At 42.1% G+C, this 22,720-nt stretch overlaps 1 protein-coding gene across 2 annotated transcripts in view; it reads left to right on the top strand.

The window, feature by feature from the left end:
- BRD10 (bromodomain containing 10) overlaps positions 1-22,720 on the top strand; it is a 107,487-nt gene that overhangs the window by 45,041 nt on the left and 39,726 nt on the right. For both annotated transcript variants that reach the window (XM_084629104.1, XM_084629103.1), the window contains one exon: positions 18,752-18,828. In XM_084629104.1, the coding sequence (XP_084485230.1) occupies positions 18,752-18,828 (77 nt within the window). The remainder of the gene's footprint in view (positions 1-18,751; positions 18,829-22,720) is intronic.

Raw genomic sequence — 22,720 nt, 5'->3', positions numbered from 1 at the left:
CTGGAAAAAGACTTGGGAGGGTCCTGGTGGATAATAGCTGAACATGAGCTCCCAGTGTGAGGTTGTAGCCATAGATGCTGACTTTTGGTTTCGCCAGTGGGTGCCCCATCCTGGCTCTGCCCCCTTCCCCAAGGCCCCACCCTCACTCTGCCCCAGTCCACCTCTTCCTGCCCCTGCTCTGCCCCCTCCCCTTAGGTCCTCTCCCCAGAGCATCTCCTACCCACTGCTCACTCCTTTCTTCCCTCTCCCGCCTTGAAGGCGAGGTGTGTGTGTTTGGGGGGGTGGGTTCAGCCTCCCCCCAAAACTGGCAGTGTTCAGCATATTTATACACTTGTTCCATATTCTGTTATTGAATGTGTGTCTATCATTGGCATCTTAACAATGTAATCATTATTAAAATAGTAATGAAATATATCATTACATTATCATGAATTACCGTATATTAAAATCATTACACTCAGCTACAAGCTGTCTTCACTAACGTCCTAGTTTAAAGACATTATGTTCACTCTGGGCTTTACACCTGCTTAGGGCCTGTTTGGGAGCTGAGGGCTGCTGCTGGCTGTGGGAAGAAGGTGGATGAGAGGGACAAGCAGTGGAGAGTCTTTCCCCTCTCCGTGCCCCTTTCTCCTCTCCCTTCTTTCGCTCTCCCTGCCCCTTTCCCTTTCTCTTGTTTCTTCTCTAAGTCCTTGCTCCCCTTCCTGATGTTTCCCCATTCTTGCTTCTCACCCATGTCCCTTTTTCCATCTCTCCTCCCCAATTCCTGGTGGCTCTATCTAGTGCCTGCTCCCACCCGCACACTCAAAGTGGCAGAGGAGGTTCCCCCTCCTTGGGTGGGAAGGTTGCCAGTGGTTAAGGCGCAGGCCTCGGGCTCAGGTGTTCTGGGTCTGCTTTGCCACAGACTCCCTGCTTAGCCTTGCAAAAGTCACTTCACCTCTGTGTCCCCTAGATCCCACCTGCCAAATGGGGCTAATGCTAACCCTGCCTCCTAGGCTAAATCCATTCATTGCTGTGTAATGATGGGGGAAATGGAGATATAAAGGTGGGGAGATTTGGGCTGAATTTCTCCACAGCCTGGGAGTGAAAGCTAGCTCCGTGCAGGGGGGATGGGGGAGAGAGGAGCTCAGGCCAGCTCCACACAGAAGGGGGTTGGGGCCTCAGCCCTGCAGCTTCTGCCACTAGGGTTCCTGGGGCTCCTGAGCTGGGGACTTCAGCCCCACATCTTCTGCCAGGGTCTGGGGCTTCTCCTCCCCTCCCCCGCACCCAGTGCAGCTCCTGCCGGGGTCCGGGGCTTCTCTCCCCCTGCCTCCCCCAGTGCGGTTCCTGCTTGGGTCCAGGGCTTCTCCCCTGCCCCCCGCCCAGTGTGGCTCCTGCCGGGGTCTAGGGTTTCTCCTCCCCCACCATCCATCACAGTGCAGCTCCTGCTGGGGTCAGGTCTCCTCCTCTGTTCCCCAGCGTGGCTCCTGCCGGGTTGAGGCTTCTCCTCTCCCTAATCCACCACTGCACCCAGCCCTAGCCTAGCTGGGCTCCCGTGGATCACCTGATGCCTGCTGTGGCTGGAGTGGAGCCTGGCTGGTAGGGAGCAACCATATACATAGACGCCATGGCCATCAGCCCAAGAGGTGTGGGGCAACCCTAGGTGAGTAGGGGCTGGCTTTGCTGCTACTGTTAGCCCAGCACTCCCACCCACACCTAACCCTTAAGATTTTTTTTTTTTGTGAGACTCACTCAGCCCCTGTGGGAGCAGGGAGGTGAGAAACAGCTGATCTAAGCCTGCCCACCAAAAAGCTGATCGCAGTTGTGCGCAGGCTGCCCCTAGGAAACAGCTCATAAGTCGAGGCACCCGCAAAACAGTTGATCCTTGGCTGCCAACAGCTGGTCATCCCAGTGGGTGCTGAGCACCCCCTATTTTTTTTCCGTGGGTGCTCCAGCCCCGGAGCACCCAGGAAGTCAGTGCCTATGGTTGTAGCCGAAAGATCTGATGCTATCCTTGGGTGCATGAACAGATGAATATCGAATAGGAGTAGTAAGGAGGTTATATTACTTCTGTATTTGGCACTGGTATGACCACTACTGGAATAATGTGTCTGCTCAGTCATCTCATTGGCTTACATTTTTCAGATATTTAAAACAAAAACCATATATAATTTTTATACACTTGTGTTTGAATAAGTGTGTAATGCAAGGAGTGATTTGCAAATTAAACATCTTGGCTCTGACAGCACAATTGCAAGGCTGTCACATAGTATTAGAGGCTTGCCCCACCCTGCATGTGCCATGGCTCCGCACAGCTCCCAGAAGCAGCGGCATGTCCCCGCTCCGGTTCCTACGCATACGGGCAGCCAGGGGGCTATGCACACTGCCCCTGCCCCAAGCACTGCCCCTACAGCTCCCGTTGGCCAGGAACCACGGCCAGTGGGAGCTGCAGTGGTGGCGCCTGCATATGGGACAGTGTGCAGAGCTGCCTGGCTGTGATTCCACATAGGAGCCAGAGAGGGGACATGCTGCTGCTTCCGGGAGCTGCTTGAGGTAAGCGCCACCTGGAGCCTGCCTCCCAACCCCCTTCCATATGCAACCCCCTGCCCCTGCGTGGTCCCCCTTCCGCCCTCCTAACTCCGTGGTCCCAGCCTGGAGCACCCTCCTGCACCCCCAGCCCCACCCCAGAGCCCGCACCTCCAGCCAGAGCCCTCACCTCCCCCCCTGCAACCCAACCTCCTGTCCCAGCCCAGAGTCCCCTCTCGCATCCTGAACTCCTCATTTCTGACCCCACCCCAGAGCCCGTACCCCCTCCAACACCCTAACCCAATCTCATGAGCATTCATGGCCCGCCATACAATTTCCATACCCAGATGTGACCCTCAGGCCAAAAAGTTTGCCCACCTCTGAGTTATGAGGTTTCTGTAGATACATTAGGATATGTCTGTACTGCAATTAAATACCTGTGGCTGGCCCGTGTTAGCTGAAAACAAAATGTATCTAAGTGCTTCTCGGACATTAACTAGGGATAGAGCTGTACGTACAGCGCTGTAGCAGTAGGGTTGGCAGGTGTCCGGTTTTTGATTAGAACACCTGGTCAAAAAGGACCCTGGAGGCTCCGGTCAGCACTGCTGACGGGGCCTTTAAAGTCCGGTCGGCGGTGCAGCGGGGCTAAGGCAGGCTCCCTGCCTGCCTTGGCGCTGCATGGCTCCTGGAAGCAGCAGCATGTCCTCCCGTCCTGCTCCTAGGTGTAGGGGCAACCAGGGGGCTCCGTGCTCTGCCCCCACCCTAAGTGCCAGTTCCGCAGCTCCCATTGGCTGGGAACCCATCGCCAATGGGAGCTGCGGGGCGACACCTGCGGACCGGGCAGCGCACAGAGACGCCTGGCCACCCCTCCGCATAGGAGCTGGGTGGGGGGACATGCTGCTGCTTCCAGGAGCTGCCTCAGGTAAGTGCTGCCTGGAGCCTGTACCACCTCCCGTGCCTCTCCCCCTGCCCCAGCACTAATCCACCTTCTGTCCTCCAAACCCCTCAGTCCCAGCCTGGAGAACCCTCCTGTACTCCAAACCCCTCATCCCCATTCCAGAGCCCACACCCCCAGCCGGAGCTCTCACCCCCCCACTTCCCTGCCCCAGCCCTGATCCCCTCTCCCGCCCATCGAACCCCGATCCCAGCCCAGAGCACCCTCCTACGCTCCAAACCCCTCATCCCCAGCCCCACCCCAGAGTCTGCACCCCCAGCCAGAGCTCTTACACCCCTACCCCAACCTCCTGCCCCAACCCGGAGCCATCTCCTGCACCCTGAACCCCTCATTTTTGGCCCTACCCCAAAGCCTGTACCCCCAGCCGGAGCCCTCACCCCCTTCCGCTCCAAACCCACTGCCTCAGCTCAAGTGGTTAAAGTTGAACAAAGTTTTATAAGCAATTGAAAACAGAGTCTGGTAATGGGAAGTATTGGACAACCTTAGCAATAGGTGATGCTGCCAGCCCCACCTATAATTAACCACATCCCAAACATTTGTCTTTGGGTAATAATCCCTCGTTTTGTACTGAAGTGTGGGATCAGTAAATCTTATAGAATATTGAATAGCTTTAGATAGAAGAGCATTTCCTTTGATATTTTACTATCAGTGATATTATTCTAATCAGTTTCTAAGGGATTTTTTAGATCAGTTTCTCAAAGTAAATTCTAGCTCCTGTTTTTTCTCCAACCCCTGCATTTATATCATCCAGTGTCTAAGTGATTGAAGCAAACAATGCTCTTTAGAACAGCTATTCTCAACTGGGGGTCCGCGGCCCCCGGGAAGCCATGAACAGGTTTTAGGGGGTCCGCCAAGCAGGGCCATGGTTAGACTCACTGGGACTTAGAGCTGAAGCCCTTGGAGTCCTGCCTCCCCTCTTGGGCATGAAGCTGAAGCCTGAGCAACTGAGTTTTGTGGGGTCCTGGACAATTGCCCTGCTTGCTACCCCCTGATGTTGGCCTTGGCTTTTATATTCAGAAAAACACTTTTGGTGGCACAGGTGGGTCATGGAGTTTTTATAGCATGTTTGGGAGGGAACCTCACAAAGAAAAAGGTTGAGAACCCCCACTCTAGAAGATATTTTTTTCTGAAACAAACGTGGATTAAAGTAAAAGGGAGTTTTACATAAAATTTAGTAGTTATAGCTGAAACCCTTAGTCTTCTACAAGTGTGCATGATAAAGTTGGATCTTTTGGTATGGATTTCAGGTAAAAATGTACTGAAGGGAAACTGGATTTGACAGACTTAATCTTAGAGTGGTTTGGTTTAGTTCACTTGGCATTTCATGGGTAGCCTCAGATTAAAGGTAATAGAGAGCCTGGGATTAGGCTCAAGTAGGTTAAAGTCACCTAGAGATAGAAGAGGTTGATGTCGTTAAGGGCCATCCAGGATCTCTTTCCACCCCATAAAGAAATGAATAAACAACCTATCTTCCTTTTTAGAGATTGATTCAGAGATTGACAAGGCAACATGTTAATTTGGTAGATTTTTTTTTAAGTCTTTTTATTCACTTTAATAGTATTTGTGTGCTTCTCTCATAAAAACATATCTTTCTTATCGCTTTATGCCCTTATCAAATAAGGTAGGAAGTTCTCTTTCACAGTGTTACTCTATTCATCAGTGATCGTAATGTCCAGATTTTTAATTTTGTCAGATTGCCAAGAGCGGTCACATTGCAACAATGGCTTGAAGGCAAGCCCTACACAGCATTGGGTTGAATATCAGCAAATCAGTTTTTTTGGATTCAAAATTAGAGTAATCTTCAATTATTTCTATAACACATAAGATTGAAATATTATGGTTTGGGAACTATAGCATAATCTTTGCAAATTGCCAAAAGTCACTCCTTCAATGTACATATATCTAGATTTTAGCAACCAGTTGTATAGCTGCTAAAATATAAAATAAAGAGAGAACATACATGACATGTTTTAATTTAAAAGAAACATGAGGAGTAACCCATTTAATAGTTCAGAAACCCCAGAACATGTTATTCAGTCCTTCCATGTCAAGGGAAAGGGGTACAGCAGGGTGCTAAGCCTTTTTAGCTCAGTGCCAGTATATCAGAAATCTCCTTGTGCTTTTGGTTAGCGTATCTTTCATTCTTCAATACTGTTTTTTCTAAGTATATTAGATAATGTATGCAGAATTCAAGTTGCATCATTTCAGAGGATTGGGCTTTATGTTAATCAGTAAAATGGGCTGCTATACTCTACAGCCCAGGCTTGGATTATGTTTTTGAAAGATAAATAAGAGAAGTGCTATCTTCATTCTATGGGAGAATATCCAGAATATTTAGGGTTTTTTAAAATGTCTATATTTTTATAAAAATTTGAGGGAAACCCTTCTGGTCCCAGAAATTTCCTGATGAGAACATGCTAACTACTGATTTTCAGTGGGAGTTGTGTGCCCTTTATGCTTTTGAAAATGTCTCCTCTTCATATCTGTGGGTGGGTGGGTGAGGTGCCAGCCAAAGTTCTACTTTTGGTAATGTAAGACTCCTAAAACGTAGCTATAAATTCAGCATGTGCAATTTCAGATCTAGGAATAGCTTTAATAGATCACACCAGTGGTCTGTTTAGTCCAGTATCCTGTCTCTGACAGTGGCCATTATTGGTTGCTACTGAGGAAGGTGCAAGAAACTGTACAGTGGGCAATTACATAATAAACGGCTCATTAAACTTGTCAGGAAGAATTTTCCTCTATCAGTTATTGGTTAGCATATATCCAGATATCCAGAAGCATGAGGGAGAATCCCTGGTGAAAAAGGAGAGAGGACTAATTCTTGGGTGAGTTTGTCTGTTTCGTTTTTCTTTTGACTTGCTTAAAGTTTATAGTATGGTTACATGGTCTGTTGTGGATTGTGTGTTTGAGAGCTGTGTGGGAGTGGGGGCCAGAAGCCTGCTAGATGAGAGTGCACTAGCAAGTCTCTAGCCTCCTGTCCTTTAATCCTTGATCACCTTTCCCCTGTGTGTTAGAGGGGACAGGGCTGACCTAGAAGAGAGAGACTATGGGAACTAGCGAACAGGGGAGTTTGCGAGGGCATTGGTAGGAGGGAGAAAGAATAAAATCACCATGGTTTGGAAAGGCCACGTTGCCAATGCCAACACTGCTCCTGGCTACTCCACCAGCACAGGCAGACACAGAACCCGACCGAGGATGCTTCTGCCCAGAGCATCCATAGCCTGCATTTCCTTGTCATATAGATAACCAGGTTGGGGAGACCACCAGAGTGAGAGGCGCCTAATGGTAGAATCTCTCAGGAAGGAGATGGGAGAGCTACAGGAGGAAGTGGCTAGGTTGAGGAGCATCTGTGCACATGAGGAATTCATTGAAAATATGCATGCAGAGTCCTCCAAGGTTGAGGAAGCAATTCAGCTGGAGGAGGAAATGGCTCCTTCAAAGGTTGAGGAAGCAGGCTGCTGGTTACTTCTGGCAGCAGACAGTGCTCTACTCTGCTCCCAACCTTCCGTCCATAGAGACAGGATGCTGCCCTGACAATAAGGGATAAGGAATTCTTCCTGAAGGTGGAGGAGAAGAAGCTGTGTACCCCCCAAGGCTGGGGGGATTGCAGCCACTGCTCCCAAGAGGAAACAAAGGCAAGGTTTGATGAATCCCTTCTAAGTGGAACAGAGGCATCCATCTGCTGGCCTGACATGGCATTCTGGGAGGTATGCTGCTGCCAGGGCCCATATCCAAAACATTACAGAAGGATTGCTGAGGATCTTCTAGCCCTCTGACTATTACTCCATGGTGCTCATCCATGTGGGTACTAATGATAATGCAAGATATGATCCTGAGCCACTCAGAAGTGCCTACAGGGCTTTGGGAATGAGGATGAAGGAGTTGGGAGCGCAGGTGGAGTTCTCATTGATCCTTCCGGCTAAGGGTAAGGTCTCAGGCAGAGACAGGCACATCTAGAGGTGCATGCATAGGCTGTGCAGGTGGTGTCACCATGAGGGCTTTGGCTTTTTCAATTTTGGATGCTGTTTCAAGAAGGACTGTTAAGCAGAGATGGGGTCCACCTATCAAGGAAGGGGAAGAGTATCTTTGGATATAGACTGGATAACCTAGTGAGGTGGGCTTTAAACTAGGTTTGACAGGAGCAGGAGACAGGAGCCCATGGAGACCTAGGTGAAGGATCGGAATCTGGGAGCAACATGGGCAATCACAGCAGGGACAAAAGAGAGATGAGAGAATATAGAGGGCAGATCTAATGAACATCTTATATGTCTGTATACCAATGCAAGAACAGGAAGAACTAGAGAGACTAGCAAATAATCACAAGTATTACATAACTGGCATCACATAGACTTGGTGGGATAGTTTATATGACTGGAATATTGGTATAGAAGGGTACAGCTTATTCAGGAAGGGCAGGCAGGGAAAAAAAGGAGGAACTGTTTGCTTATATATCAAAGATGTATATGTTTGCTCTGAGGTTCGGATAGAAGTGGGAGGCAGAGGTGCTGAAAGTCTCTAGGTAAGGATGAAAGGGGTAAAAAACAAGGGTGATGTTGAGTAAGGGTCTCCTATAGACCATCTAACCAGAAGAGGAGATGGATGAGGCTTTTTTTAAACAACTAACAAAATCATCCAAAGCACGGGACTCGATGGTGATGGGGGACTTAACTACCCATATATCTATTGGGAAAATAATACTGCAAGGCACAGATTATCAAACAAGCTCTTGGAATGCATTGGAGACAACTTTTTATTACAGCAATTGGAGAAAGTGGCTAGGGGAAAGGATGTTCTAGATTTCATTCTGACAAATGAGGAATTGGTTGAGAATTTGAAGGTGGAAGGCAGTGTGGGTGAAGGTGATTGTGAAATGATAATGTTCATAATTCTAAGGAATGGCAGGAGGAAAAACAGCACAATAAAGGCAATGGATTTCAGGAAGGCAGACTTTAGCAAACTCAGAGAATTGATAGGTAAGATCCCATGGGAAGCAAGTTTAAGGGAAAAAAGAGTTCAGGAGAGTTGGCAGTGTTTTAAATAGACATTATTAAGGGCACAAGAGCAAAGTATTCCAATGCATAGGAAAGACAGAAAGTACAGTAAGAGACCACCCTGGCTTCACCAGGAGATCTTCAATGACTGGAAACTCAAAAAAAAAAAAAAAAAAAAGTCATACAAAAAGTGGAAACTACGCCAAATTATGAAAGGTGACTACAAAAAAAAACAACACAAGCATGTAGGGACAAAATTAGAGAGGCTAAGGCACAAAATGAGACTAAACTAGCTGAGGACATAAAGAGTAACAAGAAAACATTTTACAAATACATTAGAAGCAAGAGGAAGATCAAAGATAGGGTAGGCCCATTACTCAATGAGGAAGGAAAGATAATGACAGACTATGTAGCAATGGCTGAAGTATTAAATGCCTTTTTTTTCTTTCAGTTTTCACTAAAAAGGTGAGCAGTGATCAGATGACTACCATCGTGAACATGAGTGTAAACGGGGTAGGATCTGAGGCTAAAATAGGGAAGACTAAGTTAAGAATTAATTAGGCCATGTCAGTACATACAGTGCTGCAGCAACGCAGCTGTCCTGATGCTACTGCAGCACGTCCGGTGAAGATGCTCTATTCCGACTGGAGAGAGCTCTCCCATCGGCATTAAAAAAAACCCCACCTAAGCCAGTGGCAGAAGCTATGTTGGTGGGAGAAGCATTTCTGCTGACATAGTACTGTGCACACGAGTGGTTATATCGGTGTAATTTCTGTTGCTCCGGGGAGTGGTTTATTCACCCCCGAGCGACATAAGTTATGCTGACATAGGCTGTAGTGTAGCCATAGCCTAAGACAATTTATATGTTTTCAAGTCAGTAGGGATTGACAAAATACATCCTAGAATACTTAAGTGTGATGAGAGCTCTGAGCCATTAGTGATTATTGTTGAGAACTTGTGGAGGACAGGAGAGATCTCATAGGACAGGAAGAGAGCAAATATTGTACCTGTTTATAAAAAGGCAAATAAGACAACCCAGGGAATTATAGACCAATCAGCTTAACTTCGGTACCCTGAAAGATAATTGAGCAAATAATCAGTCAATCAGTTTGTAAGCACCTAGAAGATATAAGTTATAAGTAACATTCTATATGGATCTGTCAAGAATAAATCATGTCAGACTACCCTAATATCCTTCCTTGACAGGGCAACAAGCCTTGTGGATGGCAGGGGCTGGTGAGGAGGGGAAAGCAGTAGATGTGATAAATCTTGACTTTAGTAAGGCTTTTGATACTGTCTCACATGACTTTCTCATAAGTGAACTAGGGAAATATAGCTTAGACAAAGTTATTATAAGGTGGGTGAACAACTGGTTGGAAAACCATACTCAGAGTAGTTGTTAGTGGTTCACAGTCAAGGTGGAAGGCAATAATGGGTGGGGTCTGTGACATTGCACCCCATATTCTTCACAGTGAAGATATGATATGATTATGACATAATTATGATGCATTTTATGCAGGGTCGATTTGATTTAAATCAAATTGATTTAAATCTAATCAGGAAGACTCGATTTAATCATGGATTTCTACATAAAAGTGCATTCTTGTTGGTTGTTTTAACCTTAATACATATTCTTCACAACTCAGAGATAGATATAGGTTTCATTTTTAGAAGGTACACACTGTACACTTTTAAAGTGATTTATTTTGAAAACTTTTCAGATTAGTTTTACGCTATATCAGAAAATGAAAGATTATTTGGTTATTTCATTTCCCAAAGGTAATTGAAGCAGATATTTGTGAAATCATTGGGAGGTGAACTATCTCCAGTTCAACAGATTAATCATTAATATTTGGAGGATTTTCTTGCTATAGTGTATTTGGAGGAGAACATCACCAGACAGACATTTAAATTGTTTTATTTAACTAAAACAACAATATTACGTATTCTGGATTTTTTTCTTCAACAGCAAACATAATATTTTAACAAAACAAATATTCAACATTTTAAATTTAGTTAAAAGAAAAGGAGTACTTATGGCACCTTAGAGACTAACAAATTTATTTGAGCATAAGCTTTCGTGAGCTACGTGAGCTGTAGCTCACGAAAGCTTATGCTTAAATAAATTTGTTAGTCTCTAAGGTGCCACAAGTACTCCTTTTCTTTTTGCGGATATAGACTAACAGGCTGCTGCCCTGAAACCTGAATTTAGTTAAACATTCAAGTTTTTTAAAATCAGGTTTGTTTTTGTTAAAATTGTTTTTAACTAAAATAGTTAAATGAAATATTTTAAAAAAAAACAACAGAAATCAACTATGTCAGCCAGGTCAACATGAGAAACTTAAAATATTGGCTTCTGCAGCTAACTCGGTCGTCTTCACCTTCATTTTCCTGTTCGTTCATAATCTGGAAAAGAAAAACAAGCTTTCCTGCTTTTTCAGGTCCCAAGCGATTTCTCAATTTGGAATGAATTAGCCCAAAGGAAGAAAATATTCTTTCTACACCAGCAGAAGAAGCTACTGCTGTTAAAAGTGAGATTGTCACTTCAGCAGTCTCTGAATCCAAGTGCTTAAGTGACTTCCACCAGTTCACTGGTGTGACTTTCTTTAAAACATCATCCGCAAACATATATTTCTTGAATGGTTCACCCTTAGTTCAGAAGTTCATTATAGTTGCCATTATGGAGGGATGGTTGCTGGATATCCATGTCATAGTCCACTCCTCTTCTTCAGCAGTTAAGGTTTGACCCTGGTACCGAGTATTGAGAATCATTGTAAGAAAATGAGCTGCTGATAGTGCTTGTCCCATTCAGTTTTTTAATGCTTGTAATTTAACTTTGTCATTGCATATTTCTCTTTTTAAGATCTCACTGAGTTCCTTCCAAATTTCAACAGTGTCAGCAATAAAACAGCTATTTCCCTGCATTTTATTCAAGGTTACAGAACTAGGCTTCAGGGTACTCAGCATGTGTTCAACATTTCTCTTACGCCCAATGTTGAGAACTTTGGCTGTGACCGTTCCATCTATTTTTTCACGATTTTGTTCACAAACTGTCATCAGATTAGGCCAGTTCTTGATATAGTTCTCAAAACAGTCCACTACTGAGTTCCATCACACGTCTTGTGGGAGTGTTAGCTTGGTTTCTCCCACTTTTTTCAGAGCAGTTGCTGCAAAGTGGTTGTTATGGAAGTATTTTGAAATTTCAGCAACATTAGCCTTTATTTCTGGAACACTGAAGTCTTTGGTTAGGAGGTGCATCAAATGAGCACTGCAACTGTATGTTGGGACTTGTAGCTTGGGACTTTTCACTTTCTTCTAAATTTCTTCTCGTCTTGAATACATTTGCAGCATTGTCTGTGACCAAGCTGCATACTAGACATTTGAATATTTTTTCACAGTTTGTTATGGCTTTTACTGCTACTACTTGCAAGTATTCTGCTGTTTGTGCATTTCCTGATGTATCAATTGTTTCTGTAAGGAAGACATTCCCTTCTTCTGTTGTCACACAAGCACATACAACAGGATCATTGTGGACATTGCTACCCCCATCAAGACTCAGGTTAACAATTTTACCCTCTAGACCTTTTGCACACTGCTCAATTTCTCTTTCATGCACTTTATCCAGCAATTTGCCTGCAACATCTGCTCTGTTGGGTGAACTGTATCCTGGTCTTAATGACTGAACCAAATTAATGAAGTGTGGGTTCTCAATCATACGGAAAGGAGAGATTGTTGCATAAACAAGCCAGGCAATTTTTTCATCAATTACCTCGTTTTGTAATCTGCTGGTTCTTATAGCAAACTTATCTATGGTTGTTTCTGGATGATGATTTTTTTTTCTTTTTGCTACAGGTGATATACTGTGGCTATATGACATACATGATGTGACTGAAACGCTATCATTGGCAGATAACTCTGAAACTATAGAAAATTATGGTGATCTTGAAGGTGGATAGTCTTTAGAATCCTGTATATTGAGGTTGGATTCTCCTAAACAAAATAAGTCAATGCAGTTATTTAATTATTGTTACCATACTGCTCATTTAGTATTACTCATTGCATTCACTGACATTCAATACTACTTTAAAGGTGAAATTGTAAAAGGAAGATCTTCTCTTCATTTTTTATCACAACTGCATCTAAAAAGATAGTACCAACTATATTTTTTGCTCAAACATGAGAATTCAAGAATAGTCCAGAAGGAATACAGGCAGTCCTTAATAAAGAAGCATGAAATAAAAAAGTTTACCAACCTGAAGATCCTGTATGTTCAGACACATTCCTTTCATCATCTTCCAGTAGAGATAAGGAGGTTTTAGTACCATTATACAAGGCACCGGTGAGACCTCATCTGGAATACTGTGTGCAGTTCTGATCTCCCATGGTTAAGAAGGATGAATTCAAACTGGAACAGGTACAGAGAAGGGCTACTAGGATGATCCGAGCAATGGAAAACTTGTCTTATGAAAGGAGACTCAAGGACTTGGCTTGTTTAGCCTAACTAAAAGAAGGTTGAGGGGAGATATGATTGCTCTCTATAAATATATCAGAGGGATAAATACCGGAGAGGGAGAGGAATTATTTAAGCTCAGTACCAATGTGGACACAAGAACAAATGGATATAAACTGGCCACCAGGAAATTTAGACTAGAAATTAGATGAAGGTTTCTAACCATCAGAGGAATGAAGTTTTGGAATAGCCTTCCAAGGGAAGCAGTGGGGGCAAAAGACCTATCTGGCTTTAAGATTAAACTCGATAAGTTTATGGAGGAGATGGTCTGTTGGGATAACATGATTTTGGCAATTAATTGATCTTTAAATATTCATGGTAAATAGGCCCAATGGCCTGTGATGGGATATTAGATGGAGTGGGATCTGAGTTACTACAGAAAATTCTTTCCTGGGTATCTGGCTGGTGAATCTTGCCCATATGCTCAGGGTTTAGCTGATTGCCATATTTGGGGTCGGGAAGGAATTTTCCTCCAGGGCAGATTTTCGCCTTCCTCTGTAGCATGGGGCACAGGTCACTTGCTGGAGGATTCTCTGCTCCTTGAAGCCTTTAAACCACGATTTGAGGACTTCAGTAGCTCAGACATAGGTGAGAGGTTTTTTGCAGGAGTGGGTGGGTGAGATTCTGTGGCCTGTGTTGTGCAGGAGGTTGAACTAGATGATCATAATGGTCCCTTCTGACCTTAGTATCTATGAATCATCTTCAACGCAGCTTCCTCCTGAGAAGGAACACTTCTCATGATATTGTTTCGTTTGGGGAGCCAGGCCTTGCATTTCTTTGTTGCACTGTTTGCATTTTGCATGCATGCCTGTCTTACCCACAGGTAGAGGAACTTCATTAAAATATTCCCAAACTGGGTCTCTTTACAGCCTACTGCCATTATAGGTTTTCCCTTCTAGTGAGAGAAGGTATAGTAAGTAGATCTCAAATCAATGAAGGCTACACTCAGAAGGACCTCAAGATTTCTGGAATATGCTGCTCAAACAGTTTCACTTTTGTTTCTACTACCTGTCCTTCGCTTCTCACATTTATGTGCAGACTTCTTCTCCTTGTCCACATGTATTCCACCCCCAACAATCTTCTATTCATTGAACTTTTTGAAACTTTACACTTTTAGAGAGAGGTAAGGGATTGACTGTGTGTACACAAATTTGCAGAGGGACAGTAGGGTTGAGGTCTGTTATTTGTCACCTCTCTATATTTATTTATTTATTTAAAACATTTTTGCTGTTAACAAGCATGTTATCTCTGGAGACACAAATCTACAGTTTGAGAACTGCAAAACTAAGCATCTCTGATGGTATCTTCTAGACTGAGCTCTGAGTCCCATTGGGTAGATAGAAAGATTAACCTAAATAATCTATACAGAAGCCCCTGGAATGCTGTAAAATTAATCCATGAACTATTGGAACTCATTTATAAAACTTTTCTTAAACATTTCATGAATATATTGTCTCAGACTATAGAATTAGAATTTATAATCCCTATTCCATGATGAGATATCTTTGAGCTATAATGTATCTTAATTAAAACTCTCTTTAGATAGGTTTTTTCCTCAAAAAGCATTTTATCAAAAAAAATCCAATTTAAATATAAAAGATCATTGATTTTTATCCACCCTGATTTTATGCAAGAGAAGTCATGTGAAGTGTCATTGGAAAAGTTATGCATATTGACTATGTATCTGTATTTCAAATGTCGTTAAACCCGAGTAATATCCAGTACACAAGATGCTTTCAGGCTAGATCCGTGGTTCCCAAACTTGTTCCACGGCTTGTGCAGGGAAAGCCCCTGCTGGGCCGGGCCAGTTTGTTTACCTGCCGCTGTTTGGAAAGCCCCTGTTTGGCCGATCGCGGCTTCCACTGGCTGTGGTGTGCTGCTCCAGGTCAATGGGAGCTGCTGGAAGTGGCGCGGGCCGAGGGACATACTGGCCGCCGCTTTCAGCATCCCCCATTGGCCTGGAGCAGTGAACCGCGGCCAGTGGGAGCTGTGATTGGCTGAACCTGTGGACGCGGCAGGTAAACAAACCAGCCCGGCAGGGGCTTTCCCTGCACAAGCCGTGGAACAAGTTTGGGAACCACTGGTGTAGATAGTGGGTGGGGAAGGGCCTATTCATGGCAATGGGCCATTAAGAAGCTTATCTCCCACATAAGCCTTCCTGAGAACACTCCAAACAGCCTGTGAATAATGGCTGCTATGAATCTACAAGGACATGTGATCAGACCACATGATGCTAGACTCCATCTTGGGATGTTAGTATTTTTCCCCAGACTGGTCTGGGAACCAAGCTTTGAAACAAAGGGTTCCTGCCATATGCAAAAGCTATATAAGGCAAGGAGTGATATCATCTGGGGTTCTTCACTCCCCACAGAAGAAGACTCCTGGAAACCCTTGTGGAACAACTGAACTTGGGGAAGTGCTGGGCCGAAGCTAAAGGGATTTGTAGCCTGTGAATGAAACACCTGGGGATTCCAAGCTGTAAAGCAAGTGCAGCTTGCCCCCTAAAGAATCTGCAGCCTGCTTGTATCATCTCTTAGGGCGAGAATCTGCTAATTCGTATCCAATCTATTTAGTATATTAAGATTAGTTTGCATTTTTTATTTGCTGTGTAATCTCCTTATCTGTTTGCTATACCTTGTAATCACTTATATCTTTTGTAGTTAATAAACTTGTTTTTGCTTTATCTAACCAGTGAGTTGGAGTGAAGTATATGGGAATCTTAGCTCAAGAGGCAAATGCTGTTGCATATTCCTCTCCACATTGAGGGAGGGGGCAAACTTTATGAGTTTAAGCTGTACAGTTCCCCGTGCAACACAAGACGGTATAATTTTGGGTTTATACTCAAGAGGGGATGCGTGCCTGGGAGCTGGGAGTTGCCTTAGCTGTGGCCTTCCTATGCAGGGGCTGGTCAGAGAGCCTGCAGAGAGCCCCAGCTGCAGCTGGGTGTGTCCCTATCTGTATGTATGCTGGTGAAAGTGCAGGCTGGAGGACTTGGCAGCTTGTCATAGCAGTACCTTGTGAGAGGGAGCCCAGGCTGGTGGGTCAGGGGGCTCAGTGGTACACCAGTTCCAGGTGGCACCCTGGGGGGGGACCCATTATAGAGTCCCACAGGGATTTGTCCTCTGTCCAGTTCTAGATATCTTCATAAATAGGGATAATGGCATAGAGAATACTCTATGGAAGTCTGTGGACAATACAAGCTTGGAGAGGTTGCAAGCACTTTGGAGGATAGGATTAGAATTCAAATGATCTGGACATAAATAAATAGGATAAAATTCAGTAAGGACAAATGAAGAGTACTCTGCTTAAGAAGGAATAATCAGTTGCACAAATACAAAATGGGAAATGATTACCTAGAAACAAGTACTACAGAGGAGGATCTGGGGATTATAGTGGATCACAAACTAAATCTGAGTTAACAATGTAATAATGTTGCAAAAAAAGCAAACATCATTCTGGGATGTATTAGCAGGAGTCTTGTAAGCAAGACACAAGAAATAATTCTTCCACTCTACTCAGCACTGATAAGGCCTCAACTGGAGTAATGTGTTCAGTTTTGGGCACCACACTTTGGGAAAGATGTGGACAAATTGGAGAAAGTCCACAGGAATGCAACAAAATTAATTAAAGATCTAGAAAACATGACTGATGAGGAAAGATTTATAAATTGGATTTATTTAGTCTGGAGAAGAAAAGACTGACGGGGACATGATAACAGTCTTCAGTTACATAAAAGGTTGTCAGGAAGATAATAAATTATTTTCCTTATCCATTGAGGACAGGACAAGAAGTAATGTGTTTAAATTTTATCAAGGGAGATTTATGTTAGACATTAGGAACAACTTCTTAGCTGTAAGGGTAGTTAAACACTGGAACAAATTACCTAGGGAGTTTGTGGAGTGGCTGTCATTGGAGGTTTTTAAGAAGAAGTTAGACTAACAGGGATGGTCTAGATAATACTTAGTCCTGCCTAAGTGCAGGGGACTGGATTAAATGACCTCTTGAGGTACCTCTGGTGTTACGTTTCTGTGATTCCACAAGGTTTATAAATCCCTCATATTAAAATATATATAATTTTTATGTAACTGTGGATGTTCACATTATCCATATAAATGTGTAATCTGTTTTTGAATCCTATTAAGCAGTTGGCCACGATGAGACATTGTGACAATGAATTCCACGTATTCTTTATGTGTTTTGAAAAAAAGGATTTCCTTTTAATAGTTGTGTAATTTGTCACCTTTCAATTTAATTGAATGTCCCCTTGTTCATATGTTGCTATAGCAAGTAGGAGTGCTTAGTCTTTGTTTATACTATTAATTATTCTGTGTTCGTCTGTCATGTCCTCTTTTATTCATGTTCTTTTTAAATTATAATATCCCAGCAGTTTTCAGCTTCTTCTCAGATGGAAATCTTTCCACATCCACAATTATTTTTGTCTCCCATCTCTAGACCACTTCTGTTTCTTCTATATCTTTTTTGAAATAATGTGATGAGAACAGAATATTCCCTAACAGAGTATTCCAGGTGACAATTTATCATTGATATATATAAATAATATTTTCACTATTATTTTCTATGCTGTTCTGGATACATCGTAACAGGAGCCATATCTTTGTATTTGTACTACAAAGCATATTGCACACTAAAATAGTAATTAAAATTTATCAAACCAAATTTGGAAAAATATGGACCAAAATATGGGTAATGAAATTTTAATCACCTCATAATAAAACCCGAAACACTTACTCCAGGCAAGTCAATGAGAAGAATTTGGTAATTTTTTACCTGATCCATACTAGAGGGGGGAAAAGGGAACTTTATGTGGTAGGTTGTTTTTAAATTATTTGGTTATTTTTGTTCATTTGCAGCTTTTTGAAATTACTCTGAGGTTTGGAATAGTAATAGTAGTCTTGGCAGAGATGGGTTAATGGTTAGAGTGCAAATGAAGAGGTCAGAGATGTTAAATATGTACAGTTGTATGTGATTGTAGAAATAAAGAAATTTATCCCTGAGTATCTTGCCCACATGTAACATTTATAGCTATTTTGTTAGATTGAGAGGTTACAAGGAATATTATCCCTGATATTTCAAGGGTAAACTGATTGCCTTTAAAGTTGAATTGGAATTTTTCTTCCATATCATTACATTGTGCAGTTGGGCAGGAAATGCATTGTGGGGAATGTGTTTGCCTTATTCTAAAGCAAGATTAGGTTTTGGCTGCTGCCAGGTACAGGTTGCTAGACTAGACTAAGCAGTGGTCTCTTCTGGTATGGTAACTCCAGTGTATCCATGAGGTGATTTCTAGAAATTGCTTGTGCTCTGAGAGCACACTTAATATCACATGCCAGGGCCCCAGGCATAGTGTGTGGATCAATGTGGGATACTAACATCAGAGAAGAGTTTTTGTAGGTAAGTTTTTTTTTGTTTTGTTTTTTTATTTGTTTCTGGTTTAAATTATGGATTCCCCCCACCCCCTTCACAATGGTAGTGTGAATGTTTCTTTCATAGTTTACTAATGTTCTTGCAGTAATACCTTAATTTTCATTTGGTGTGTGTTGGCGTTTATAGTGGTTTTGTTCATTGTTGAAATAAGGCTGCCCCGCACACAAGTACTTCTAGTTTAATGTTTGCTTTTGCTGAGTCTGGTTCTGATTCATTATGTTTACATGACTCACCATCAGCCATCTGTTAGTTATAATTTAACTTTCAAGGTTGTATGTAATTTGGTTTTATTTAATGAAGTGCAATAAACAGCATTATGAAGCTTTTCTCTTTTAATCTTACAAGGAAAAAAATCCATATCTAAAAAAGCAATTACAAAGAAGAGGAAAGGTGTCACAAAGCCTACGGTGCCAGAATTTCAGGTAAATGTCTCAATTTTTGTTCTATGTACTTGAAATCTAAATGTCTTTAGAGCATGTATCTCCTACTGCAATTTGCTGTGACTCTAGAAGTTATGCTTGCAATTAATGAGGAGTGACTCTCTTATTTTCTTCCCACCACAGACAAGCAGATCCAAAGAATTAATCTGATAGAATTCTCAAATGTGTGTGCTGCTTTTTGTAGCAGTAAATGTTTTCATATATATTTAATTATGTACAGCCTTACATAGCGTTGCTGAGAGATACTTAAGTAAGATTGTCAAGGAAAAAATACAGAACATGCTTTGAAAAACTAATAGTGATTCATGTAACAGGTAATACTGTGTACATATTAACAAACCTGTAGTTTCCATGGGTATAATTAGTTGCATTTTTACATGTTGTGTGACACTGCATATCCTTGTATAAGGGAGACCTTGCTTGATTTACTCTGAGTCTGAAAAAAGCCAGACTTGTGAAATCTTTTTTTTTTTTTTAAGTTTTAACTCTTATCTGTACATGAACTTTAGACTGGAGAGCTCAAAGAGAATGCTAACTATAATAGTGTTGTTTTCTTGTGCTACTACAGCTAAAGTCTTTCAGCATTTCTATTATAAATCATGATTTATGTATGCATGTTCACTTGGATTGGAGTGCTCCTGTAACTACAAGACTGTCTTTTTACTCTTTTATATCTCTTACCTAAAGAAAGGCATCAGTAGTATTCTTAGCACTAAGGCCTTACGTAAGTTATAATCATTCTGGAAAACCCACAAATAGAACCATTTCTTCTGTGAAGATGCAGTGTCCCAGAAGGGGTCACAGATAGAATTTCTAAATGGTAATGCCTAGTAACTAACCCTAGATGCTAGATCACTACCTATATCTAAACATTTTTGTTATGCTCCTAGTATTAGGTACTAGAATTGCAACTAGCATCTGTAGAAGTGTTAGATTATGGAGGAGGAAAGGGTACTGATAAAAGTCCGGGGGGGGAGTATGTCAAGTATGCCACAAAAATTATATTTTCTTGGCACATTATCCACATGTATATTAATTCACAATTAAATATTAATAAGGCCCTGCCTGCGCTATTGTTTTTAAAAAACTGTTTCAGCTAGTCAAGTTTTGATTCCAGTGTAGACAAGACATAAGTTATCTAAAATGTCTTCCAGATAATGTGGAGCCCAATGAGTTTTAAAACTATTTTAACTAAGTTATGACCTGTCAATAATGGCAGTACAACCTTACTAGGAAATCTTTTTTTAATACCAGTATGCAGGCAGGGCTGAAAAAGAGGAGTCCTGTCCAAGAATATGTACATATGAAAGGAGGTATAGTGGAAATACTGCTAAAGTTTTTGGATATGGCAGGGTAAAGTGTGCCTTTATAATGCTCTCCTGGTGCCCTGTGCTCTAAATATGTACTTAAGAAATATTTATAGCATTTCATTAATATAGTGGTAGTCTTTTTTAATTAAGTGAGGCTCTGCAAGCCTGTTTTAAGGGTATGAAATATGCAAAGTGAGGCACTTTGATAATCATAAGAGTATTGTTATCCTTGCACATAGACCTATTGTAAAATAAATACATAAAGTTCAGAATTTTTTTCAGAAGTTGCTTTATATACGTGAGACATATCTGGCAATATAGAAACACTTCAAGCTGTACAAAATCATAATGTGGACATAGGAATTACAGTATTATTTATTGAACTTTATTTCATCAGGATAGATCTTATTGGGGAGATGCTTTAAAAAGAATCTCAGTGGCTGAGCAAATTATTATTCATACCTTGTAAAAGCCACAACCTGCCCAAAATACAAACAAGTACCCAAACTATACATTACAAATACATATTGGTAAATATTTCAAGCATAATTCTAACATCAAGTTGGAGGGAATACCATGAGGAGGAACAACATGAGAAAATGTTTCCCAGTTTCACTGCTCTCTGTTCATAGTTTTAATACCAAAGTGAGTATGAAATCACAGATTTCATAAAATTTACTGCCAGACATGTAAGTATAATTTAAAAGAATGAAGAACAGAACATAAAGACACTTTCAAGTCAGCGACCATAAATCCTCATCTGTAATGATTTGCCAACTCAATTTTTCTTAACAGTGTAAGTGATAAATCTTATCATTAGTTTGAAATAAACGAAGTTTTTAATTTGCCTGAAAAGATTTGCTCTGGTTTGTTACAGTACTTGTTTTATAAGATTTGAGCTCAGGGCTGATTTAAAAAAAAAAATTAAAAGCTTCAAGAGCAGAGTAGGCAGGGGAATGCATTCAGCTGTTTTCTCATAATAGTGCATATAAATAGAAGTCAAGCTTTTATGAATTCTGAATATTAAGATCTGATAAAGCAAATTTGACATGCCATAAATCATGAGATTCAAAGTTAGATATTGCATGTCCCATTTTTTTCAACAACTTTTAGAGCAAGAGTCCTAAATTCATAATTACTCTAATAAAAATTGTGCTTGAATAATTTTGTTTCAGAGAAATTACAATAGTTAAATTGCTTAAACAGGAAGGAGACATTGTTTTCTCATGTAAATAAAATATGTTCACCTTCCATTACACAATTTTTTGTGTAAAATATTTTTTATTTTAAGAACATAGGACCAGCTCTGCACAGCTCCTGGAAGTGGCCGGTATGTCCCAGGCTCTGGTTCCTAGGCAGAAGAGCCAGGGGGCTCTTCATGCTGCCTGCGCCCACAGATGCTGCCCCCACAGCTGTAGAGCCAGAGCTCAGGGTGGGGGCAGTGTACGGAGCCCCCACGACCGCCCCTGCACCTAGGAGCCAGATATGCCAGCTACTTCCGGGAGCTGCGTGGAGCCAGAGAGCCTGCCTTAGCCCCGCCGCGCCACTAACCAGACTTTTAGCAGCCCAGTCAGCAGTGCTAACTGGAGCCACCAGGGTTCCTTTTCGACTGGGCCTTCCGGTCGGAAACCAGATGCCTGGCAACCCTAGCTGGGCAGAGGTCATTGTCACCGTGCCTCCGTGGGTCACAACTGAAAATACCAAATTCAGGACAAACTGCTGAGAAATAGGGCAGACACCCCCCCAAAACTGCTGGTTATTCTCCCATACGATATAATAAACCAGCAACAAAAGTAAATTTCTGGGTCACCACACTGGCTAACAATAAGTCAAAAAAGCAGTCTCTTTAAGCATTCCAGTCTTGGATTCAACACCCAGACCCTAGACTTAAAGATGAATCATTATTTAAAACCCATTTAATCAAACAAAAGGGTTCTTCTGATCCCAAAGGACCAGCCACATACTCAGATCATACCCAATACTCACGCTGTTGCCAATCCTTTAGTATCTAAAATCTAAAGATTTATTTATAAGAAAGAAAGAAAGAGAGGTGAGAGTTAAAATTGGTTAAATAAATCAAATACACACTATAATTGCCAAGTCCTTGGATCAGTCTTGTAGCAGTGATGGAATAAACTGCTGGCTTGTTAAGTCTCTGGTTGCTTCCAAATCATTGGAAGGTCCTCAGTCCTTTGGTTAGAATGCTCCCATTAGCATAAGTTCATAGTTCAGAGGATTGAGCCGGAAAGATGCAAAATGGAGATATTTCCAGGACCTTTTATAGCTTTTGGCAATTGAAGGGAAACCCATTGTTCTCACTGTGGAACATTACAGGTAACAAGATGGTGTTTGGAGTCACAAGGGCAAGTCACATATCCATGCATGTTGTCGCTCAGTCATAGCAGAAGCCATTACTGGTACTCTAGTTAGAAGTACATCAGGTGTGGATGGGCTTCTTCCATGGTCCCTTGTGAGTTAAGTGTTAAGTTAAGTGTTCCTTGATGAGCCATTTAACTTGTATAGTCCCTTCAAGACGTGCAGGATAAATACCTTGTGAGTGTTAC

The sequence above is a fragment of the Lepidochelys olivacea genome (assembly GCF_965140295.1).
Source record: "Lepidochelys olivacea isolate rLepOli2 genome assembly, chromosome: 5".
Lineage (NCBI taxonomy): Eukaryota > Metazoa > Chordata > Testudines > Cheloniidae > Lepidochelys > Lepidochelys olivacea.
Note: the sequence above shows the minus strand (reverse complement) of the source record. Positions and strands in the feature narration are given on the sequence as shown.